Source organism: Serinus canaria, chromosome 5 (genome assembly GCF_022539315.1).
Source record: "Serinus canaria isolate serCan28SL12 chromosome 5, serCan2020, whole genome shotgun sequence".
NCBI classification, from domain to species: Eukaryota; Metazoa; Chordata; class Aves; order Passeriformes; family Fringillidae; genus Serinus; species Serinus canaria.
The window spans coordinates 59,090,410-59,116,465 of record NC_066319.1 but is presented as its reverse complement, the minus strand read 5'-3'; the positions used below and the strand labels follow the sequence as shown (position 1 = coordinate 59,116,465).

General features: G+C 44.6%; 1 protein-coding gene across 2 annotated transcripts; it reads right to left on the bottom strand.

The window, feature by feature from the left end:
* Positions 1–8,457: 8,457 nt before the first annotated feature.
* On the bottom strand, positions 8,458–21,060 carry GMFB (glia maturation factor beta). Of its 2 annotated transcripts, none has more exons than XM_009101617.4 (7): positions 20,958–21,060; positions 18,370–18,466; positions 17,927–17,976; positions 16,947–16,996; positions 15,842–15,924; positions 14,546–14,619; positions 8,458–12,279 (listed from the first exon to the last, which is right to left on the bottom strand). In XM_009101617.4, exons 1-7 carry the CDS (start codon positions 20,958–20,960, stop codon positions 12,208–12,210), a joined length of 429 nt encoding a protein of 142 aa, XP_009099865.1. In that variant the 5' UTR covers positions 20,961–21,060; the 3' UTR covers positions 8,458–12,207. The 2 variants fall into 2 exon arrangements, with proteins under 2 accessions (XP_009099865.1, XP_018762609.1); XM_018907064.3 differs by having other exon boundaries at positions 20,975–21,038.
* Between the last annotated feature and the right edge of the window lie 4,996 nt (positions 21,061–26,056).

The following is a 26,056-nucleotide window of genomic DNA, read 5'->3' as shown; positions in this document are numbered from 1 at the left end:
ACTAGACCAGTCCAACCTGGCCTTGAACACCTCCTGGGATGAGGCGGCCACAGCTTTTCTGTGCAAGTCATGCCAGGGCCTCACCACCCTCAAAAGGGAAGAATTTTTTCCTAATAGCTCATCTAAATCTTTCCTCTTTTAGTTTACATCCATTCCCCCGTGTCCTATCCCTTCCTGATCATGTAAAATTCCCTGCTCAGCACAAGCTACATCTGGAGAAAAGGGAGACGGCAAATTAAGGGAGAAATGCTGAAGAAGGCTGTGCTGTGAGAGCCCTGGAGAAGGGAGGGCTGCTCATACAATCCCCAATCAATACAAATTGGAGCCTGCCCAAAGGAAACAGCAAGATGAGAAAACACTTTGAGAAGATCACCCCACTCTCCTTTCAAAAGCTAATGTAAAAGTTGTTTCAGTATAAGCAGTGACACCTTGCAGTAAAGGCAAGCTGGGGTGACATTGCTGCAATCATTTCCTCCAGAGCAGAGTGAGGGATGATTTCCATAAAACCAACAGCTGCCAAACTAAATCATATTTTCCAGTGTTATCTGCTGGAAAGCTTTATACACAATTAATGGAGTGTCACAATGAGAGATGAGCAGAAACTTTATTTCCTTCACTAAAATACAGGAAAAGCTGTAGCAAATGAGCTGTCTTTAGGAAATAGCTGTTGCAAAGATAAAGTCGATGTTTCAGTATAAAATCACTCATCTCATCCACAAACTACTCCCAATAAAAGTACTCTGGCATCATTATGACCCATGAAACTTTGATGTGAAACCCAGAAAACAGATTTTAAAATAAATTTTAGTGAAGATGAGCCCTGAAAAATCTGTTCTAGTGGAAGGTGTCCCTACCTGTGGCAGGGGGTTGGAGCGAGATGGGGTTTGACGACCCCCAACCCAAACCAGTCTATGATTCTGTGACTCTGAGATTAATCAGAAGGTGAGAGAACACAATGCCAGGAAGTGTGAGGTGGGTACTGCAGCCCAGGCAGCTGCTCTGAGCCATTCCCAGCTCTGTCCCAGCAGCCTTCCCATCACCTTGCAAGAAGGATAGACAAGAAGACCACCGGGCAGTGAGAACATCAGGAAGGGCTGAGCCTGTTGTGGTTTCCTTCTAGCTCAGGGTGACAGGATGGGTTAGGAAGAGAGGCCCTGGCAGTGCATCACAGCCACCTTCCAACCATTCCTCATCCCTCACTCCTGAGGAGCCAGAAACAACAATTTCTGCAATCTCTCTGCAATAACAGCTTTCTCAATATCACTTGGTGCTTCTTTAGCCTTATTTATTTGCAAATTGTTTATTTCTTATTTGAAATACCCTTGAGCTGCACAGGCACACTTATTCCTACAGACATTGGACTGGCCTGGGCTGGAAAACTCCCTGGTGTAGGCTTTTCCAAAGCCACCCAAAGGCAGTTTGCCTCAGAAGAGCCGTGGGAGGTAGAGAAACAGGATGTGTGCAGAGATCCTGTTATACCTTGGGGCTGGGGAATGCAGGTTTTCCACTGCAGTTTGATCCATTCAAGGTAGATAATTCTGTATTTGATGGTTTCTTGTACCTGAAAATGTTGTGCAACAGGGATGTGCAGTCTCAGAAGTAAAAAGGTGTGTCAGCCACATACTTGCATTTGCAATTAATCCTGGTTCTGCCTCAAGGAATGCAATGTTTTATTCCCTTAGGTGCTGGCATACCATCCAACTGCAATTATCCTGTCAGGAAAAGAGGAAGGCAGCTGTAATCTTGCACAACAAAGATTTCTGCATTGAAAAATTTCTTTATCATAGGTTTGTTTTTTTTTTTTAAGATAACACAAAAGGAAATGAAAAGCAAATTCTGTAGAAAATGGTCTAATCAATTCTCATTTCACATCCATTTGGTATCTCAAATCAAACAATGACTGAGTATCTTCTCTGATTAAACTTTGAAAACAATGCCAGGAAGCCACAGAGGAGCTCTGGAGATGGCCCACAGCTCTTAATGCACTTTCCTGTTAGTCTGGACACACTGAGTTTAATCCTGATTGGAATCCCCAGGGAAAATGTCAGTGTCTGTTCCCTTCATCTTAAATCCCTCTCAAGTACTTGTCCCTATTGGAAAACAGCCGTATAATCAGTCATTATTCAGTGTGTCACAGGCTGTTCATGAGGAAGATTTTGGCAGAGAACTGTGAGGAAAGATTATGAAGCAATTTCTCTGAATTATGTGCAGGTTAACCACATCCTTCAACATTAAAAATTGTCATTTCAGTTATAGATATCAAGGAGAAATCTAATACTATTGAACCTGGTAATAAAAATCCCGCTGAGTTTAATAGACTTCACTTACTGGGTTTTCAGGAGAGGAAAAACTGAGTATATATCTACAATGTAAGGGGCTCATAAAAAGGAGTGGGAGGGACTTTTAATATAGGCATGGAGTGACAGGACAAGGAGGAACAGCTTCCAATTGATAGAGGGCAGGGTTGGATGGGATATTGGGAAGGAATTGTTCCCTGTGAGGGTGGTAAGGCCCTGGCACAGAGAAGCTGTGGCTGCCCCTGGATACCTGGAAGTGTTCCAGGCCAGGTTGGACAGGGCTTGGAGCAGCCTGGGATAGTGGAAGGTGTCACTGCCATGGCAGGGGTGGAATGAGGTGAGCTTTAAGGTCCTTCCCAACCCAAACAATCCTGTGATTCTGTGAATTTAGCAGAAACTCTCTGAGTATCTCTAACAGAGTCTAGCCAAGGTCACTTTCCTGCACCCCTATAAATAAATACACATTAGGAGTGGCCAGAGCACAGAACTCCTCACCCACTTACCCCCTTCATCCACTAACAGACATTGGTTCAGTCTTTCATCATCAGGGTAAACAGATCCCTGCACTTGCAAGTGCCCCAATTCCCCTTCCTCACTGGCAAATACCCTTTCCTATTGCACTAATTAACTCACTTCCAGAATCCCTGCTTAGGCTCTCCCATTTAGTAGTGATCACATAAACAAATTAAGATGATAAATTCCGTTGCACATGAAAGCCAGTCTCAAGAGAAACAATCACATTTAAAACCCAATTTCAGAACACGGGTGCTGTCAGGCATCTCACCAGGACTCATTACAGAATCCACCCGTGGCCTCAATCCCTCTAACATTCATGGTCAGATGGCAACAGTTTTCATTTAATAGGCTAAATACTGAATACTCAACCTGTCCTCATAAATAACAGGGTTTGTTTTTCTCATGCTGGGTAGAGCTCCTGCTATTGGCTTTCCGCACAATTCTGAGCATGATAACAGTGTGTGAACAGGAAAAGGGGCCAAGAGTTGTATTTTTTTAAAAAAAATAATAATGCATTTCAGGATTTGGCTGCTCATCAACAATGGAGGGGATTTTCCAAAACATTCGGCATTAGCCTGGCTGTAGCAGTGGTGGCTCCAAAAATGTCACCCTTAGTCCTTACCTCTTAGAATCCCAGAATGGCTTGGGTTGGAAGGAACCTTAAAATTGTCCAGTTCCACCCCCTGCCACTGGCAGGGACACTCTCCACTAGACCAGGTTGCTCCAAGTCCCATCCAGCCTGGCCTGGGACACTTCCAGGGATTAACAGCCTTTTTGTTTCTGCTCAAAAGGAGGCAAGATACACACAACTTCAGCTTTGTATCAGAAAAAAATAAGCTGTGGAGGGCTCTGACTTTAGTCTTCCTGCTCTCCCACAGACATTCCTTGTGGCTCTGAGTATGGCACCTTCAGGCCCAATGTGTATTTATACACTTAAATCACACTAAATAGGATTTCAAAAGCCTCCATCCACATCTAAATTCCTTCACAAAGCTTGCTTTTGATCTCTCCAGCTACATCCATATTACCAAATCAGCTCAAAGCTGGACCAGTGCTAGAAATCCACCCCACTGGTTGTTCTTCATATTTAAAGTCCAGCTCTGCTCTGGCTGCAGCTCCCACCAGTAACCTCAGGCACAGGGAGCTGGGTGGAGTGGCTGACTCACACTCCACATCCACAGCCCGTGTGCATGAGGGCACAGAGCCAGTACCTCCAAAGTTTTAGGACTAAACCACAGGAATGAGGCAGCAGCAGTAAAGATGCAAAAGTTCTCTGTAGATGAGAAAAGCTTTGTTCACCTCCCAGACAGGGAACTGGCTTGTATTAAACTGTACTTACAGACCTTGGAATGGGGCCATCCAAGGAAAGAAGGGCTCGTGAGTGGATGCTTCTATTTTTCTATTCTCCCAGTAATACAGCTATACAATTTGTTTTGTACTCCTGAACCAAACAATTGCACATTCACAGTTGGAGGTAGGGTATAAATATTGTCTCTGGCTGATCCCTTGATCCTGTCGTCCTAGCTGAATTAATCACACTCGCAGATCAATCCAGGATTTGTTGCTGGCAGAGCAGATGGCCAGGCAGAGTGCAGTTGTGAGCAAGGCAGGCACGTTCTCCTTCCAATTATCCAGCAGCATTTTCCAATAGTGGATATTTAAAATTAGACATTATTTTGAACAAATGTTAGATTTCTCTTGTTCCTTCTTCAGCTCCATAGGGACAATGATCACTGATTTTTGCTCTGCTTCCATGCTCTAAGGCTCAGCAAAACTACAGGATGGCTGGTGGCCCTTCCCCTTTCAACTGAATGTTTCCTGCCCCATTTTCTTCTGCTGTCTTCCCATTTTCCACAGCAATGAGGTGACAACACCAGCTGCTGTTTGGCACAGGGATTTCAAGGGTGCATTATATTACTTGCTGAGCCAAGGGCTCCAGGAGAGGGAAGAGAAGCTGCATTCATGGGGCTCATGGCATGGAACAGCAGGAATGGGGGTGACAGCGTGTGCCTTTCAGACAGCCTGGGCAGGACTTCCCTGTCACAGGAGTAAATTTGCCGTGAAAGACAGACGTGCTGTTCTCCCAGTGTTTACGTCTGTTCTGCATTCAGAGTCCCTCTGGATGATAATTGCTCCTGTCTCCCCTCTGTCCCCTGCTGAGGAGCTGTGAGAGCTGTCAGGGGAGTTTCAGCCCAGCTCCATCAGTTCTGTAGGAGACACCTCACGTTGCTCCAGAGGTGAACAGGGTTAACCCAGAGCATGTTTGCAGTCCCTGAAGGAATGAAACACGACAGGACAGTCCAGAGGAGACGATCCCCCCATGCTGGGACACAATGGGTCACTCTGATTAACCACATATCTGCAAAGGCATCAAAATAATCCCCTTGGTTCCATGGCTAGAGAAGAGACAGGGGGTTGCCCAGAGCACAGCGAGGCTGCACAGGATGCTGCACACACACACTGCATCAGACAGCCTCTTATCCACACAGGATCACAGCATCCAACAGCACCCAAAGGAACAGCAGACATGGAAAAAAGCCAGCAAAACCTGGGAGGGGAACAGTGCCCAAGTTTACATTGATGTGAACTCAGAACCATGGAACCCCTGAATGGGTTGGGTTGGAAGGGACCTTAAAGATCATCTGGTCCTAATCCCCCTGCCCTAGGTAGGAACTCCTTCCACTATATCCCAGGTTGCTCCAAGCCCAGTCCAACCTGGCTTTAAAACTTCCAAGGATGGGACATTCACAGCTTCTCTGGATAATCTGTGCCAGTGCCTCACCACCCTCACAGTCAAAAAGTTTTTCAGATATTCAATCTAAACATACTCTTTCAGTTTGAAGCCATTCTCCCTTGTCCTGGTACTCCAGGCTGTCGTAAATATTCCCTCTCCATCTTTCTTGTAGGCTCCTTTCAGGTGCTGTAAGCCTTCTCTTCACCAGGCTGAACAATCCCAATTCTCTCAGTCTTTCCTCACAGCAGAGATGCTCTATTCCTCTGATCAACTTGGTGGCTTCCTGAGGAGTCACTCCAACAGGTTCATGACATGCCAGCACTGTTCTAACCATCTACAGAGGATATTCACTTTAGTATTTCACCCTTTGCTACTTCCCACAAAATGAAAATAGAAAACTTGAGGTATGCAATTGCTCAGCCTTATGTTCAACCTTTCAATATAGAAACCAGATACAAATGTGTATTTATTTGAAAAGTTAAAAGCTAAAGCCAGGGGTCCTTGTACTTCAGAACTGTATTTATTAAAACCATGCTAGAATTGACATTTCCAATGCCTTGAACACAGCACAAACCAAGCCAGTGCACTCCCTTACTCTGCAGCCCAGAGAGAGGATGCCAATTCCCCAAGAGGTTGATCCCAGATACATACTTTGAGAACTACAACTCCTTTTCCCTGCTGTACTGTAGGAACCTACATGCCTGCATGTCTGGCAGTTCAAGGCTGCTCTTCAAGAACACCAGGGCTGCCTCTCAGATCCCAGAAAATCTCTCTCTTCCCTAGCAGTTATCATTTAAACTGTGTTCCCAGACCAGCCTCAAGGCCAGCTCAGCACACAGGGCCAATTCACTGGGATCAGTTCCCTTCTGGAGGAGGTGGGAACAAATGACACCATCTCCACAGCTCTGCTTTGCTGGCAGAGAGAAGCAGTTACCTACCCTAAGGGAAGCCCTGCAGAGGATGTAACCAAACTGGAGTTACACAGGTAGAAGCCAAATCCAACACCTCCAGCATTTATAAGTCCCTCTGTGCAGGCTTTCCCACAGGAAGCTGAGCTTAATTTCTTTAGACCTTGTAGTACATCACCAAAACTGCAGCTGACACAACTGTGCCAACTAACAAGTGCAGGAGATGACCCACCTGCTACATCTTCAGTTTTGCTCCAAGGGGTGAGGCCCACCTTAAATCCTCAGCCCTGCCATACAGGAGTGCAGCTGAACAAATTCCAGCCACTCTTACACCTACAGAGTACCTCATGTGCTTCCCACAGCCCCACCAGCCCTCCCATGTCAGTTCTGCCTCTCAGTGGCACTGTGTCAGAATTTCACTGCCTGTGCCTGGCTTCCCACCCTCACCTGCACCTAAACAGGAAATTGCAAGAACTTCACTGTGAGGAGCTTGGGAGAGCCAGCTTGTATTCCAGTCAATTCAACAACCCATGGAACAGCAGGCACAGGCATACTCACACACTGTCACACACAGACAGCAACTGCCCCAGCTTCCATCCCTGGAAGTGCCCAAGGCCAGGTTGGACAAGGCTTGGAGCAGCCTGGGATAGTGGAAGGTGTCCCTGCTCATGGCAGGAGTGGAACTGGGTGGGATTTAAGGTCCCTTCCAAACCATCCTGTGATTCTTCTTCCAGGTCCTCCAGAACAAACCTCATTTCTCCTCTTCTCTATATTATTCCCAGACACCTTGCCAAGCCACAGATCTCCTTAGCAAATTCCCAGCCCTGGGCAAGCTGTCTCCACACCCCTGGAAGGGAAAGCACCACTGTGAGATGCTCAGGCTGCAGGTACACTGCAGGCTGGTCCTGCTCTGCAGAGGTTTCCCATTTTGATTCCTACTCCCCCTTTGCTTTGACTTTAATCACCACTCAATTGACCTTTTCATCATAACTATTAGAAGCCAATGACCTTTCCTGAATGGAAGCAGCTGCCCTTCGTATCCCTGATCTCCTGGCAATTCTCTTTACTCTGCTGTTGTTTTTATGGCCTGTGATGTGGCAGTACCAATGAACTACTGCCCATTTCCTAGTGAAGCACACTCAGTGATGAGCAGAGAATGCCACAGAATAAATAAATGCTATTTATTCCTTTACATTTCAGTGACTGAGATGCCACCCAGGAGCCAGATGTGCTGAAGCAGCTGTGCATTTTCTTCTTCACAGAGTCCTCTCACCTGGGAGCAAAGGGGTTTATTTCTGTCATGTCTAATCAATGGCCTAGTAATGCTGTTCTTTGGTGTTCACAGAAACAATTATGTCAGGTACTGAAGCTGAATTCCTTGGGTTATACTTGGCAGTTTTTTCAACAAAAGAGGAACCAAAGTCTCCAAAGATCACAACAGGATGAAACAACAAGAATGCAGAAAAAAAGGGCTTAAATCAAATTAATGCAGGGGTCTCTTGGCAGGAAAGAGATGAGCCAATGACTGTGGGAAGGTAAAAAAACAAAGTTCCTTTGTCTCCTTCAAGCTTTGGTTTCCTTGACAGCTACTCTGACACTGTTCAGGGGGCACCTGCACTCTGTATTGTATTCCACAGCTCCAGGTTCTGCCAGGAGCCTCATGGGAGAGGTGGAACAGGGAAGTTTGTGTGACATTTCAGGCTGACACTAAGCCCCACGCTGCCTTGCACCTCATCTGGAGGCAGTGGGAGGTCTGTGACACAAAGGTGGAAAGCAGCAGAGCACAGGAGTTCCCTGTAATATTCCAACAGCTCCTCTCCTCCCCATCACAGCAGATGGAAACAGGAATTATTTTAGGTACAACAGCAAATGAGGGAGCAGTTGAGACTGAAGACACCTTACAAGTCCAACACAAACTCCAGGAAACTGAGAAAAGGAAGAATCACCAGATTTTCCCTGTCACACAGGGACTACTTTGCAATTAAAACAGGCCAACACAACCTCTTAATGAAACATTTTATTTAAACCAATACAAGCACCATGCTTAGCAAAAAAAGATTTGGTTTAAAGTAAACATGCAATGTGAAGTAGCAGAGACTAAACAGCATATGGAAGTTGTACTGGTTACTGGTATTTTCATGGAACTGCCAAATTCTCAAATCTGGCCGTGAACCTCTCACACCTTTTAAGACAAGTCTGGACCACAGAACAAACACAAGAGTTTCACTGAGCCCCTTCTCATGTTCCACCATAGCTCCACTTCACAGTCACTACATGTATGTATAAAAACAATGTTCATGATGTTTATTTTTGGAATGCTCTGAAGTAAGGAATTGAATTCTCTTGCTTCTGCCTGTTTGAGTCAGACCCATCATCAGTTTAACATTGCTTCTGGACCAGCTATGTTACAGTTAAAGATACAAAAATGGAATCCTGGTACAAATGCAAAGATTCTCCTTTGGAGACGTGAAAAAGGTATCAAGACCTACATTATTGCCTCCTTTAATAGATCAGAACAGTATTCATTAAACTAGAAATACACTTAAACCATCAAATACCAGCATTTACATTTTTTTGTTAAAAATATTCAGAACACTACAAGTCTATTTCATGGGCTGACATGCAAATTCATGCTTTAATTCAGCTTACCCTCAGTGAATAGGATTACAAGAGCTGTATCCCAGCCATCTAGTCAATATTTAAAGTAAACCTGATTAATTGTGGCAGAAGTCTCCCTTGGAGAGACCTTTAACTCCAGACCAAGGATTTTATGGCCAACTTACCAACTCCTGAAAAATAGGAGCTCCCAGTGGAAAATGCTGACTCTCAGACCTTTAGCTACAAAGGCTCCCCTAGGCTAATTTATGCTGTCCTTTAGATGTCTCTTTAGAGGTCTGAAAATTCAAGAGAAATGTGTGATTACAGATGGGCAACTCACCAGCAAAGCCCAGCAGGAACATACTGGCCTGAACATGGACTCATCTGCCTCCCACTGAGCCTAAGGGGGCAGCAGCACAGAACACACAGTTCTACAGATAAGGTGGGGAAAGATGTTATGAAAACAAGGATTATTTGTGCAGGAAAGACCTGGACATAATGATGTCTTTGTTTAATCAAGTGTTAGCACTACCTGCATCTCAAGAGCCCAGGACAATTAGCAGCAGCCAGTTGTGTCAAAACACTGCATTAAGACCAAAGAGAACACAAACAAGGCTGAACAGCAAACACCCTCTGCACACTCATCTTCCCAGAACCTGCAGCTGCTTCCACAGCTCAGCCAGGGAAGAAGGAACAGCTGCCAGGCAGGGCTGGCTGAAGAGCAATACTGGTGGGCTGAGCAGCATCAACAGCACCTTTCAGGAGAAACTGGGCTTTAACACTCTCATGAGGATCTGTCTGCTCCCTGCAAGGCTGGAGGGGCAGCACCCAAGGCAGAAAGTGCTTAAGTGAGGCACGAGAACATGTGAAGTGGAAGAACTCGGCTGAAGATTCAGCTCTAAGGAGAAATGATTTCTTGGCAGAAGGGGGAGCAATCCAGAGATGAAAGGTCAAATTTCATCATTTCATGCAGCAGCTCCTCCCTTCCCTCCTGATGCAGGCCTCTTGTACAGTTATTTTTTTGCAGACCTGCGCAGGCAGCAGTTGGCTGCTGGCAGCCCACCAGTGTACAAAGTACAACAGACATGATTAATCCAGTTTTTCCCCACTGCAAATCAAGCTGAACATTCCAAGCAGCAGCTTCCCTCTCGCCCACACTGTACTTTGACATGTCTCACCTTTAGTACAATCCCAAAAAAAACCTCAAAAGAGAGTCTTATTGTTTCCAGACTGATGCTTGGAATGACACTACCCTTTAAGCCGAAGTCTTATTTATACAATGTTTGTCACAAAAGACATGGTTTTTATTGATCTGCAGTACAGAATGATAAAGCAACAGTTTCATAATCAACATTTTTCGTCCAGGGAAATGAAATTGTTTTTCCAGTTCAGTACGTTAACACAGAAATTTAATTACAAGCACTTCTTTCCCACACCAAAAGATCAATTTAATTGGATCATTCCAACCTGTATTTTGAAAAGCTCCTCTCAAGTCAGATTTATATACAAATAAATGAGCAATAACATCAAAATAGGAAGAGATTTACCAAAACTGAAGACCTCTGCAAATGAATTCCTTTTGATCTTGCAGGAGTTAGTGTTTTAACACTAACACAACCTAAGTTGACAAATGAAAAATAACCCCACTTTCAGCAAAGGTTTCACAGCATGAAATACTGGCCTCCAAATTTAACACTGCATTCCTTCCCAGCGAGCAGATTGGTTGGGGCAGCTGTATTTTAAGGTATGTTATCAACAGGAAGCTGCTCTTACGCAGACACTTCTTCAGAAGCACAACAAACACTCACGAGCAAGATAGGGAGAGACTGTCCCATGAGTGCTCCTTCTGCCACAGCACGTGCTGAACGTGTCCCACATCACACAACTACTCTATTCAATATAAAACAGACCTGTAAAAAGACTGGTCATTTATAAAAGTTAAATACTATTTTCACATTAGATTTGCTGTTTCAAAGAGATGAACCGTTAAGTAGATGAAAATCAAATATCACTTATGCAAAAGCTTCATCTGGAATGTAATTTTGACCAAAAAGACATTAAGAAAGTTAGAGGTTGTAATAATTAAAGTACTCAAAAGCTATGTGTGGCCAACTTTTATAACAAAAGAGATATAAATCGTTCATTATCATGAAAAACTTTAACCTCCTGACTCCTACAAATGGAGCAGATGATTAGAATTTCAAAGAAAATGAGGTTGGCTTTTTGTTTTAACAGATGTCAACTGCAGCACGAGGCACTAGGAACAAATATTACTTGGATTCTTTAACAAAGTTTTTACCAAATTTGTAAGAAGTGGCAGTGTAAAATTCTCAAGTCCTTTTAAAGCTAACAAATGAAAGGCACACAGTATTCACCAGGTGTTCAGATAACAGGAAATGAGCAGAGGTAAACTTCTCAACAGTGTCAGAACAGAGATGCAAGAAGAAATCTGGTACAAGAGGAACCAGAGTTGTAGTTCAGCCCTTAGTTATCAGCTAGTTCCTGTGAGACTGTATTAGCATGAGAACTGGACAGTCAAAGCTTTGCCCTGAAATTTAAGAAGATTGACTCAGGCAACTGAGGAATTCCTGGAATGACAAAAATTAGTTCCAAGAATTTGAGACAGTTCACATGGACTCGATGGAAAGATAAATGGATGGATTTGCAGTACAAGGATTTTGACTTTTTAATACCAAACAAGTGCTTCCAGGGAGCTCCCAACATATGCCTCAAAATTGAGAAGACATTAAGTCAAAAAATCTGGTAAGTGACAGTACATAAATTCTGCATATAAATGGCTAATGTGTGTCATAAGGATGCATTTGTAGCTCAGAAAAAGTTAGCGTCAGCTTCCAAATGATGTTTGTACACGGTTATAAATCCAGAACTGAACTATTTTAGTTACAGAAATATTAGTCACAGGAGTGCAAAAGGAGTCCCTGCAGAGGAGTATTCCCTTTTAGCAGGTACAAATAAGGAAACACCTGCAAAGATTTGTTACTTCAAGGAGACAGACCTGCTATTCTTTGCACAAACTCTGCACAAGAGAGATACTGCAGGAGACAGCTGTGAATACAGTGCATTGCTTGGATGTAAGTATTCATGTCTGGTTCCAGTATCACCAGGATGGTACATAAATACTTAGAGATTTTCCTTAGTGGAAAAAGCCCAGTTTCTCACGCAGCCATTCTTCAGTTAGGTCTTCTGTATTTCTGATTTCGAATACCTAAACAAAATGGCATTGATCAATGAGGGATGGGACTGGAAAGGGACATGCACGCTATGCAGGCAGCACCTTTCCACACACATTGTCTGAGCTGCAATAAACCACTCGCCAACTACAATTTTCAGGTGCTTTCTTGAAAGCATCAGATCAGAGAAAAATACACAAGACTAAGTGGCAAAAAGCATCACTAACATGAACAAGAATCTTGTAATTGCTATTTCTAGGCTTTACTCTTATCCCTTAAGAATATGAGAAAAGCACATGTACTGCATTTTAAAATAACCCTGAAGTGGCCCCTTCTCACATGCATTATCTCAGCAAGATGGTATTTTGAAGAATACAAATAATTTAATATCTGGGTTGATCTAAGACCAAAGTTCAGCAATTTTACTCAGTCCAACACAGTTATTTTTCTTTCAACTGAAATAAATTCATAGTAGCCAGTAGCATATTGTTTTACCTGTAAAATATCTCAAAATAGAAAACTTGGGGGGAAAAACCAACAAAATCCTAAAAGCACAGAATGGTTTGGGTTGGAAGGGACCTTAAAGACCACCTAGTTCCAATCCCCTGCCATGGGCAAGAACACCTTCCACTATCCCAAGTTGCTCCAAGCCCCATCCAACCTGGCCTTGGGCACTTGCAGAGAGGGGGCAGCCACAGCATTTCTGGGCAAAACCCCCAAAACAATCTAAAAACTACTAACCCAAAGCTTTGTGAAGTCTTTAATGAAGCCTTGAATCAGAAAAACAAGGTCCAAAACACCAGTATACTCTTTACATTCCATCTGGGCAAGTAACTGGTTAGGGTTTGGGTTTTGTTTTTAATAGCCTGAAGAGAAACAGAGTTAATTATGCACTGATGACTGGAGTCCATAAGATGCCCAAAGACAAAAGTCAGGTAATTTTACAAAATCACAGGCCTTCAAAATGGAGAAACCCCAAAAATCAGTGTTACAAGAACAGAACAGCTTAACAGGAACCAAGCTAATATGCAAGTCTCTGGAGACTGACAAGAGAACTCAGCTGAGTCATGAGCAAAAATCACACCAGGAGGAAGTCACAGCAGGAGTTAAAATGAAACACAGCTCAGCAAGTGGCAAGAATAAAGTACATTTGAAGAGCAAGCAGGCAATCCCAACTGGAGACAGCCTGTGTTCTCTGCCTTCAGGAAAGATGAATGAACCCAGTCCTGGACTTGCATTCAAAAGCCATTCAGGCTGAATTTCTCCCATTTCAGAAGTGATAGGAACTCCAACTGAGCTACTTTGCAGGCTTTCACATTCTTCTCACCAGCCCCTTCTTCTTGCTTACTGAAAACTGTCTTTCTCCTTTCTATCACAGTTATCAGGCCTCCAACATGCAGTCTCAAGAAATGTAAAAAAAGATTTCTTGAGGCTGTGCTGATTGTTTCTGCCATCTTCTGCTGCCTTCCTATTGACTCCTGTCAACCTGAAGTCTAATTTAGAACAGAGGTGTCTTCTCTTACAAGGCACAGCTGGAAAAGGCTCAAGTTGGACAGAGCTTGGAGCAACCTGCTCTAGTGGGAAGTGTTTGAACAAGTGAACATTAAGGTCCCTTCCAACTCAAGCCACTCTGTGATTCATAGACATTTTTACTGGGATGTTAAAGGACTCAGCAGGATAAGGAAGACCTAAAGGGAACAGTGCAGTGGGAAGTGCCGAAGTCATTTCACATGGTATGAAAAACCTGAAGCAGCTACTGACTCTATTAAGCTTTACTGCTTGAGGCAAAAAGGAGTCTACGTGCCAATTAGGCAAAGATTTCAGAGATCTCCAAACTGAAAAACAGGTGACATTTCTTTTCTAAAACATACAGACAGCCAGACCTAGTGAATGCAGTGATTTCTTCTGGTGTCAGTACTGGAAGAACCCAACACAGGAAGAAAGTGTTCATCCCTTGGCACATGCTACTTACTCTGCAGGCTGTTCTGCAAGCATGCAGCCCCAGGAACCAGCTAAACTGATCTGTTCCACACCACACTGAGGCTTCAGTCTATTCTTCCCATCAGTAAATTCCTCCCCCACAGCAAAGATGTCCATCCTACTGAGGGATATTTTTGTTTTAGAGAACACTGTTCCTCCCAGTGTTTTAGGGTACAGAAATCTCCACACATTCTCCTCCTTCAGCTTCCCTAAACCAGACTCTGTTCACTGTAATCACAAACTCTCACAAAACCCTTCTTGCCATTGGTTCAAGCAAGACACAAAACAACAACCTGCAGTTATTTCAAAAGCCAGTTATACCTTAGTGAGTTCAGCTGTCTGTACAAGCTTATTCTTGCTTCCAGCATACATCATCTGCTGCTCAGGCTTACATCCTGAAATTATTGGGGGAAAAAAAAAAAAAGAGAGATTTTGTTTAATTATTTTGACTGCAACAATTCAAAAATAAGTTTGGGGGTTTTTTTAAGAATTCAACTGAAAGCTAAAGACATTCACAGGAAGAGTCTCAGGTAACTACAGAAGAATATGCTCAGTAGTTGCTAAACTCTTTTATATACAATGAAGGGTAAAACAATGCAATCAGTTTATCTTCTTCCAGGGGATAACAAAGATAATCCAGTAATACCAGCAAGATACACTACTACAACTCAGAACACAGATGGAAGCCCAGAAGCAGTTCAGCTCTGTAAGCCCAAACCAAGACCCAGGTTATTTGGCTTCTATTAAAATGACACAGTGCCCTGTGCAGGTAAGTTGATGGTGAGGGTTGCTGTGACAAGCAGAGAATGCTCTATACTGCTCTCTACAAACCTGGGATGATCCAGGATTAGAATCTATTTCTCCTGGAACAGTCTGTTCCCCCAGCACTTTCACATGCTCAGATCTGAGTTAGGGAGCCCTCTCTTCCTCCTTTTCCCCTACAGCTGTGACAGCTCTTTAGACTGTCCCCTCACAGTATCCTCTACTGCTGCCCATTACACCCAGGTCCCCTGAAAACTCCTCTCAAATGCCATCCTAACCTTCTTAAAGTCCTATTCCTTTCATGGTTAGAATGAAAGGAATAGCATTCCAAGATCCTCAGAAAGAAATGGGTTCCCATGTCCTTCTGAGATGAGAGGAATTTGCTCCCTCCCAGTCACTTATGGCTGAATAGCAAGAGACAGCTGAGCAGAATCACTCAGGAACACAGGCAGTGTCTTCCAGCCCTCTCTCCACTCACTTCCTGAGCCTTACAGGGTCATGTTTTGAGGCTTCCCCAAGATCTGAGGAGTAAACAGGTTAAATTAGGTTAAACCTCCAGGAGTAGATGCAGAGTGCTCCAGGCTCTGCCCTTCAAAGGAGAGCTGCTGAGCACACTGAGAACAGTCACATTTAGGCAGACACACCTTTTGGCCAGCTAAGCAGGAAACCAACACTCTAGTTCAGCCTTCAGAAGTGGAAAAAAGAGAATCTCTTCTATCACACATCTGAAGTGCCCTAAATGTGAACCTCAAAGGCAGGAAAACCTCATTGAGAGCACTAAGTACTCAGTTTTATCTTCCCTAGAAAAGAATATTCCCAAATTTACAACACACAGTAGCCTCAGAGTTCACTCACCAACTGGACTGGAGAAGATAAAGCACAATGGATAGGAAACTCTTCCATCTTCATGCTGGTACTTGTAACTATACACAATAAATGTTTTTTCTGAGGTTAAAGAAACTAAGAAATCAATTATTTTAGTAGGATATAATCCTCAGTTATCAGAGCCTGATGCAGGCAGAATTCAGTGTTGCATTTTAGATGATGTTTTAATTTGGCAATAAAAACCTCACTGTTTTGTTTTCACTTCCACATCTGACTTTCAGTACTGGCCCTGCCTCAATGTGAGGGCTGTCTCTGTAGCAATGTTTCACATCAGAGCTAAAAATCACCCTCTCATCATAAATATTCCTCTTCCAGCTTCATAAAAAGACCTCACACACCCACCAGTGTGGTTTTGGCTTTTAATGAAAGCCAAATTCTTTCTTTGCTGACCAAGAACTTCGTTGTTTCAGGTGTTCTACTCAATTTGAACTGCAGTTTTAGCCAGGACTTTTGTTTTACAACCTCCCACTGCACTGTAGGCATAAAAGGCAAGATTCAGAACAGCACAGGGAATGGTGCCAGCCAGCTCTTGAGGCTAATAGGGCAGGTATTTTCTTCACATGTAACTCAAGTACCCCTTTATTTCACTAGTTAGAGTAATTTACTTGACCCTCTTTTGTTCCTTTTTTTTTCAAAACAGGGATTCCTCCCTGGATCACATGCCCACAGCAATCCCAGAATCAGTAACTGCAGCAAAACAACAACAGCCACATCCTGAGAAAGTATCAAAACAGATCCAGTTACACAGGCAGAATCCTGTATTTAGAAATAGCCACTGACTGGTACATTTTACTCACTTCTTTACATTACCAGCAGCGTGGCTTTGCTTTACTTCCCCAAACATTATATAGTGTAAAAGGAAATAAAATGTCAGGAAAGGCTTAAATGAGTCATTGTTTCAGCAAGTGGTACAACAGTTCAGCGCAGCCTGAGAACTGATCCCTGGGTTATTTCACAAATAAAGGATCAGCAAGATCACACTACAGCAATTATTGGCCTAAAAAGGTGAAGTCCAACATTTTGAACAGCTTCCAGGAGTGAGTAAGTCCAAATGGCAGCAGCATAGGAAGGATATCGAGGTTGTCTCTCGGGCAGCTCATCCTTTAGCTCATCAGGAGAAATACCCTGGTGACATTAAACACAAGCAATATTTGAGCATGTACCTCACACTGGAAGGTTTAAGCAGGGTAATGGACACTGAAACACCTGTAGGGCAGATGCTGATCTACAGGTGAACTGATAAGAACCTCCCAAATTACTACAGCAGTTTAGGAACATCTGTGTGCCAATAGACTCCTATGACTAAACACAGAATTAATGTTAGCATGAATAATCACCCCTATTTTAGGCATAATAAGCGGAGCAAACATTTTTGGCTTTAGTTGGCTATGCTGGCAGTTACCATGCTTTGCCAACCCTAGTGCTAAGCTCAAATAAGTAAGCACACGCTATAAAGTAAGTTAAAATCAGCTACATAAATCAAAAGTTTGAAAAATTCAGTCCTTCCTTCTTCAACAAAGATTCCCCATTACATTTGAGTGTTACATTAACATCTACATTCTAGGGAACAGAGCTCTGGTTAATGCTCAAATCCCTGGGAAGGATTTAATTTTGCCCTATGGACCGTTAAGAAACACCACACACTGGGCTGACCTTATTATGCCACCCATCAAATTTAGAGTCTGCAGGGGATTAGCAATCCTGCTTCTAATTGATGGCAGACCAGTTCAGAGACAAATGTGCAGATCTACGTGGAAACGCAGCAGAAATCTCTTCAAAAAGCCAGCAGGTGCCAAAGATGCTTTTTACATCATTAAAACAGCTTTAAAATAACTTTTTTTTTTTGGTGCAATTAATTAGTCAACTCAATTGCTTCTGCATAGTTTCACTATTAATGGTGCTGTGCTTTACATGCAGAGTGACCATGCATTTAAATAAGCTCATGACCCAAATTAGATTAAGAGTTTGATAACAATTTGAAACTAAGGCAGTACCTTAGAGACAACAATACATTGCAGGCTGAAGATACTCTTATTTACAATTCATTTAACAAACCTCATGCTCCTCATCCAGCACCACCAACTGCTTATCCTTGTCGATTTTCACTATAAATCAAAATAAAACACAGATCAATGTTTTTTTCAATCGATTTACACAATGGATGCATGAAGCTTTTTAGCACTCAACAATTACAGTCCTTGTGATTCTGTTTTTCTTCTTCAGTGTATCCCATGACTTCCCAAAATCATTTTACAAACAGTGGTAGACTCTGAGCCATAATTAAATATAAATACTCTGCTAAGAGCAGATGGAGACTCGAATCCTAGGAACAGCACTGTTTCATTGTTAAAATTACAGGCAGAATTGAAAGTGCTGCAGCTCAGAGAACAAACACTGCCCTGGCTCATGTTTACCTGATACAGCAGCAATCTTACACAGGGAAGGAAAGAGGAGAGAGGATTTTCTGACAATTTTTGTCAGGCACATTTGGAACTTACTTATAATGGCAGCATTGTTGGTCTCTTTGCGAAATCGGAATTTTCTCAGTTTCTCCACCAGGTCTTCAGCAACATCACAAACCACCAGAGATTCACTCTGCAAAAAGGAAATGGCACAGGGGAGGGAGAGATAAATCCTTCCACAAAGTGAAACAGAAAAAAAAATCCCTGTGTCACACATCTGTGCATAAATACCGAAGAGGGCCTGCATGTAGCTTGTCCAAAGCTTCAGAGCATCACATAAAACAGAAAAAACATGGGTGAAAGGAAATAGTTTTTTTTTAAACCCACATTAACAGAACATTTATCCGTTTTAATTTCCCTCTTCAAAGCCACACAGTTAACTAGGAGTATTTAATAACTACTCCTGAAGTGGGATTATTCTCAAGCTCTCAGAAGTCAACTTTATACTTCAGAAGTGGATTTTACACTTTTACACTTAAAAAGTAAATTTTACACTTCATTTTCCAAGCCCTGAAATAAGGGAGTCCCTTAGAGCAACATCAAATGGGATCAAGTAATTTAAGCATTTAACATAGTAAGAGCTACTATTGGTATTTAAGAACAACATTGTCCTTGTTTATTTTTACCCACAAAAATACTGAATTCACACACACAGAAAGAGTTTCAGATGTTTTAACCCAAAAACATGCAGCCATTTCCCCCTGTGCACACCAAGCTCTCAGAGATGCTCAAGCAACATATTAGTCATCCCACTGAAGATGAGGAAGGAAATTATTGTTTCACAAGCAGCCATGCAGGTTATCTTCCCTTACACAAGCAATTTCTGAACTGCACCAAGTCAACCACTGCCATTTCCTGAGCAACATTTTATACACACAACTTCCATCACCAAGGGGTTCATACCAGCTTGATAAAGAAGTTACTTAAAATCTGCAGCTTGAACTGTATTTGTGAATTCCCAAGGCATCAAGAACTTTGTACCAAAGTAACTGTATTTCAAGGTTTCCTTAAAAAAATTCCTCAGATAAAAAAATTGTGCAAGATTACCAATCAAAAGCTCTAATAAAGAGCTCTTGCATTGACACAAATCACTGCTTTTAAACCAGAATGTCACCATTTAAGCTCCTAGTTCAGTCTCCTCATGTTCAACATTGTGAGATTTCCCCTAAAAAGCAGATGGGTGGCTCTGCTTCCCCACTTCCAATACCCCACGTTTGTTGTTGCACCTAAAAAGATTTCCACCTGGATCAGATTCTGGCACAAAGTTTCATCCCTGTGCTTCCCCTGGACAGCTGGAGAGGAAATCAGGCTCTGCTGTGACAGCAGAGCTCAGGCACTGCCTGTACAGTGTCCCTGATTTTGCTTGTTTCCCCTAAACGTCAAAGATCACCCTTGGCTCCCTCTGATCTGTGAGTGGGTCCCTCCGACCCAAACAGGCTGAACTCGATGATCTCAGAGGTCTTTTTCAACCCAACTCATTCTGGATTCTGTGAAACATCCCTATTATCCACTCTCACTCATACAGGGAAAAAACCTTTAAAACACAACAGAATTCTGGGCTGCATTCCATAGTTGAACTTGTATTTTGTATAAAATGTCACTTACACCCACTCTCATTCACCCAGGAGGTCTCAATTTAAAAATCCAACAGGACTCAGGGCTGCATTTCAAAGCTGAGGTTATATTTTATATAAAATACTCTTTTGTGAGGGAAGCTTTTCTCCCAGTCCTCTGGGCTCACCAGCTTCATCCAGCAGACAAGCCATGCTCCTGCTCACACCTGTGCAGCCACACAAACACAAATCCCTGAGGGGATCTGAAGGAAAACACTCGGTAACATCAGATTCAGACTGTTTATCGGGGCTAAGCCGGCTCACCAACGCTTGGCTTAACAAAAACTGAAGAAAGCCAAGGCAGGACTGCTGCACAGACACGGGCACACCTGCCAGCACCACCGAGGAGGTGCTGCTGCTCCTGGACCCTCCTGTGCAGATCCCCCTCGGGACACCCCCTCCCCTCACCATCAGACTGACAAGTAAACATCAATCTCCCAAAGTGCCTCAAGCACGGCTCTCACCAGAGAGGCAAACAGCAAAACAGCCCAAGATTTGATCAAATTTGCTTTGCAACTGCTCCTTCCACAGGAGGTTTACCTTCCCAAACCTTTACTAAAAGCAGCATGCATGACTCCTCATTTCTCCACAACCATTACTTTATCCATTAACCAATATTAATGCAAAGCACCCACAGCATTCATCCTCCAGTCCTTGTTTCTCTTGGTCTGTTCCAACCAGCAATCACAGCTCAAGTTCAAATTCACCACTCGGGCAAATGAGTTCAATGAGCAACAATCAGACGTTTGTCAGTGAATTAGCTCGAAACATTACAAGACAACCAACAACCAGGTGCGATCAAGCCCTTAGTCGTTTCACAGACATATAATCAGTTCCTCAGAGGTCAGATCACGCGTTTTTCCTGCTGATTATTCTATCATTTCCCTATCGTATCTTTCTCAATCAGCGAACAATCACTATTTCAGCGGGGTGAGCCCCCTCCCGGCCGGACCCCCCCTCACGATCCCCACGGGTCCCCCCCTGAGGGAGCGGCGCGCGCTCCCCCCTCACCATCTTGGCGCGCGCACCGACCACAGCCGCTCGCGCGCCGCCGCCGCCTCCTCCTCACTGGGTTGCGCCCCCTCCCTCACTGCGCCTGCGCAGTACAAGCCCCGCCCCCTCCCTCGCCCTCCGACCAACCAACTGCGCTCCCCCCGGGCGGGCGGGGCGGTATCACGAGCCTACGGGCAGCGGGGAGGTTCAAGGCCGCCGGGGGCGGGAAAACGCAAGATCACGTGATCCCGCAACACGAGGCCCCTCCCCGCTGCTCTGCAGCTCAGACCCCGCCCCCTCACTGTTGCCATGGCAACTCGCGGGCTCGCCCTCGAGCGCCATTTCGCTCTGAGGGGATCTGGGGGAAGCGGGATGGGATGGGGTGGGTTCGGCTTTACACCTGTTAATGTGCCTTCAAAAGGGCAAGGACTGAAGGTTTAAACCCTGGAATTGAAGCATGACATGAATAAGTTGTTGTGCTTGCTGTGCTTGTGTGTAGAAGTGGAGTTTAATTCTGGAAGTCATGCGGGGTCTCCAGCACACAAGGCACAAATAGGAGCAGCCACAGCTGGGCACACCCTGCTTGTCCATAATGGGGCCTTGGTGTGAAGCTCTCCTGATGCTGGAGTGAATATTTGGCCTTTTCTGTGCCGCTCACAATTTTAGATGCTGTTTGAGCAGAGAAAAATGCACTTCAAGGGATTCCATAACAGATTTAAGAATATAATTGCTTTCCTTAGAATGAAAGGACAGATGCGGCCTTTAGATCTCAGACACAGCTTCTAGTGAATTTTACTAATGATTTAAACACCAAATTTATAAGATAAAACTGCAGATTTTCACCAAGGGCTTAGCAAACACCACAGAAATGCGAGATTGCTGACCAGCTATTGAAGCCTCAGACAAAATCACAGAATATCCTGAGGTGGAAGGGACCCACAGGGATCATCAAGCCCAACTCCTGGCCCTGTACAGGAAAACCCCAAAAATCCCACACTGTGCCTGAGAGCATTGACCAAATGCTCATTGAGATCTGTCAGCCTTGGGGCCCTGACCGTTCCCTCAGGAGCCTGTTCAGTGCCTGACAGTCCTCTGGGGGAAGAACCTTTTCCTGATCACCTAATCACAGAATCACAGTCTGGTTCGAATGCACTCCAAAGATGAGCCAGTTCTTACCCCACTGCTCTGCGCTGGAACACCTTCCACTAGGCCAAGATGCTCCAAATCCCATCTAACTTGTCCTTGAACACTTGCAGGGGATGGGGCAGCCTCAGCTTTTCAGGGCAGCCTGTGCCAGGGCCTCACAGCCCTCACAGGCAGCAATTCCTTGCCAACAGCCCACCTAACTCCCATTCCAGCACAAGGAGGAAGCAAAGCACAGCTATGTGCTGCCGGGAACGCAGCTTTGGTCACCTCACAGCCACTGCCACCGCAGCTGTGACTGGCAATTGCCAGGGCCAAAGCTGAGGCACACTGAGCTTTCCAGCTTCCAGCAGGGTGGCAAAGCTGAATCCTGCCCTGAGTGCCACCACTGTGGCTCCAAGAGCTCTCTGTGCAAGCACACAACAGCAACAGCTCTCCTGGTGCTCTACAGACCTGGAAGGGCACCTGGAGCCCTAGCGCACTGCCAGGAGCCAGCACCTCTGCCAAGAACACAGGAGTGACAAGGGCCGATTTCCTCCAGAGGCATAAAGGCTCTGCATAGGGAGCAGGGCTGTGGGCTAGCAGGGCTGAGGGGAGAGGGGACTGGAATCGCAGTCCAGCTGCCCTGGGACAGGCCTGACAGATAGACAGGATGCAGGGCAGGCATGAGTCCCCTTCCTCTCTGTGCCCACCTGAACACAGGGACTTAAGGCACAGGTGTGGTATTTACTGGGTCCCCAAGACGAAGGAGGAATTGAGAATCTGACTCCATGTTCTTAGAAAGATAATTTATTGTTTAATGATATTATATTAAAGAATACTATACTAAAGAATAGGGAAAGGATACTTACAGAAGGCTTCACAAGATACTAATGAAAAACCCGTGACTCTCTCCAGAGTCCCGACACAGGTGGACCGGGATTGGTCATTAAATAAAAACAATTAATATGTTGGATAAACAATCTCCAACCACATTCCAAAGCAGCAAAACACAGGAGAAGCAAATCGGATAATTATTACTTTCATTTATCTCTGAGGCTTCTCAGCTTCCCAGGAGAAGAAATCCTCAAGAAGAAATTTTTCAGAAAATATGACAGTGACATACAGGGGGAGTGGTGGCAGAGCAGGCCCCTCTCCTCTAGGTTTCACAGAGTTCTCGGAAGGGTTAGGATGCAGAAAAGGTAGTTTGGGACTGGAGAATGAGAGGACATAGGGACAATAATCCTTCTCTTGCTTACTAAAGCCTTATCCAGTCCCCACAGCTGGAGGAAGGTGGTTGGTATGGATGCCACATTTCAGTGCATGGAGCAGCACTTTGATTACCTGGAGCAGAGGTGACTCAGCTGGTGCAGCACAGCTTGGGGAGAGTGCCAGGGCGTGGGGAGCCCTGCTCAGGACTGACTCGTAACAGTGGCACTTGTGGGCTGCTGCTGAAGTGCTGCTCCTGCTCTTGGGGTGGTAGCCACATCAGAAGGAGCTGTGAGGCACAGAGCAGTGACCAGATAGAGATCTCCAACAGCAGCTTGGAGAAGGAGGAGGAGACTGTTGTGATGCACCTCCTGAACACCCCTGCCACGGTGGCTCAGGAGGGATTTCCTGCTAGATATCTTCAAGAGCCTGTGCCGCTGCCTGGAGAAGACAGACGTTGACCACTTTGTTGTAGGCAACAAGAGGCTTCCTGTGGAGATTGGCTTGGGGCCAGATTTTGGAGTGGTTGAACCACCAAGGCTTTTCTGGCACCTGGTGCATGATCCAGGTGCCTGCACTGAGGCCATCCATGATTATGCTGGGCTGCAACATAGGTTCAATCAGCTCCTGTTCTGCAGCGCTTGAAAGGGATGCTGAGGCACAGGGCTGTCTGATGGCAGCTGAGCTGCCTGACTATAGTGTATATATGAATTGTATATAAATTACCTGTATCTATCTTTAACCAGCTTCATTATACATAAAAAGTTTTCATATGTATATATGTAAATCTTTAGTTTATATATATATATATATATATATATATATATATATATAGTTTTGCAATATTAGGTAAAAATCTCATATAAAGATTGGCTGAGGTTGTGTGGCAGCAGCATGTGGAGGACCTGGAGCTGGGCACCTATGAGCCAATTGACCCTGGCTGGGGAGCTCAACTCACAGTTTCCTTGGGGCAGCCCCTTCTGGGCTATTGCTGAACTGCTGCTCCTGCGTTTGGGGCTGTGGTTCAGGTGCAGAAGAGCAGCCATGAGCCAGAGAGCATCAGCATGCAGAGCTGAAGCAGAGACGAGAAGGCGCAAGATGGGAATCGAGCAGAGAAGTCTTCGCTTAAAGAAGTGATTCAAAGAGATAAAGGAAATATAGAGGACAATGAAAGTAATGCAGAAGCAAATGTCCAGTGAAGTTTAAATCAGCAAATATAACATTTCAAAGTCTGACGCATGCCGAGCTCAGCGTGTCCTGAGACAACGCTGTGGCAGAGACTGAGTTCTTCAGGCACATGGCAGGGCAGGCGCAGCAGCACAGAGCTGGCACTGCCAATGCAGGAGCTTCTCACCCACATCCTGGTGGGTGTAGGCTTTTCCACCTCAACCTTAAAGATGGTTGTGATGCACCTCCTGAATACCCCTGCCACGGTGGCTCAGGAGGGATATCCTGCTGGATATCTTGGAGCACCTGCAACTCTGCCTGGAGAAGACAGACCTTGACCACTTTGTTGTAGGCAACAAGAGGCTTCCTGTGGAGATCAGCTTGGGGCAGCCCTTTCTGGGCTGTTGCTGAACCGCTTCTCCTGACTTTGGGGCTGTGGTTCAAGCGCTGAAGAGCTGCCATGAGGCAGACAGCAGCAGCCTGCAGAGCTCAAAAAGAGGCTTTGAGGTGCAGGATGGAAATTGAACAGAGAAGGCTTCACTTAAAAAGCTTCAAGAAGGTGAAGGGAATGTGGAGGACAGCAAAAGTAATGCAGAAGCAAATGTCCAGTGAAGTTTAAATCAGCAAATATAACATTTCAAAGTCTGACCCATGCCAAGCACAGAGTGTCCTGAGACAACACTGTGGAAGAGACTGAGTTCTTCAGGCACATGGAAGAGCAGGCACAGCAGCACAGCCGGCACTGCCAATGCAGGAGCTCCTCACCCACATGCTAGTGGGTGTAGGCTTTTCCACCTCAACCTTAAAGATGGTTGTGATGCACCTCCTGAACACCCCTGCCACGGTGGCTCAGGAGGGATTTCCTGCTAGATATCTTCAAGAGCCTGTGCCGCTGCCTGGAGAAGACAGACATTGACCACTTTGTTGTAGGCAACAAGAGGCTTCCTGTGGAGATTGGCTTGGGGCCAGATTTTGGAGTGGTTGAACCACCAAGGCTTTTCTGGCACCTGGTGCATGATCCAGGTGCCTGCACTGAGGCCATCCATGATTATGCTGGGCTGCAACATAGGTTCAATCAGCTCCTGTTCTGCAGTGCTTGAAAGGGATGCTGAGGCACAGGGCTGTCTGATGGCAGCTGAGCTGCCTGACTATAGTGTATATATGAATTGTATATAAATTACCTGTATCTATCTTTAACCAGCTTCATTATACATAAAAAGTTTATATATATATTTATATATAGATAAATCTATGTGTATATTATAAATGTGTATATTTATAAAATATGTATATATGTAAATCTTTGTATAATATATATTTGCAATATTAGGTAAAAATCTCATATAAAGATTGGCTGAGGTTGTGTGGCAGCAGCTTGTGGAGGACCTGGAGCTGGGCACCCATGAGCCAATTGACCCTGGCTGGGGAGCTCAACTCACAGCTTCCTTGGGGCAGCCCCTTCTGGGCTGCTCCTGCCTTTGGGACTGTGGTTCAGGCACAGAAGAGCTGCCATGAGGCAGACAGCAGCAGCCTGCAGAGCTCAAAAAGAGGCTTTGAGGTGCAGGATGGAAATCAAGCAGGCTTTGCTTAAAGAAGAGCTTCAAGGAGATGAAGGAATT

Coding starts and splice junctions, on each gene's coding strand:
- GMFB (XM_009101617.4), bottom strand. Junction 17,977..18,369: donor CAACAATGCTGCCATTATAA/GTAAGTTCCAAA, acceptor TTTGATTTATAG/TGAAAATCGACAAGGATAAG. Junction 12,280..14,545: donor AGACAGCTGAACTCACTAAG/GTATAACTGGCT, acceptor CATTTTGTTTAG/GTATTCGAAATCAGAAATAC.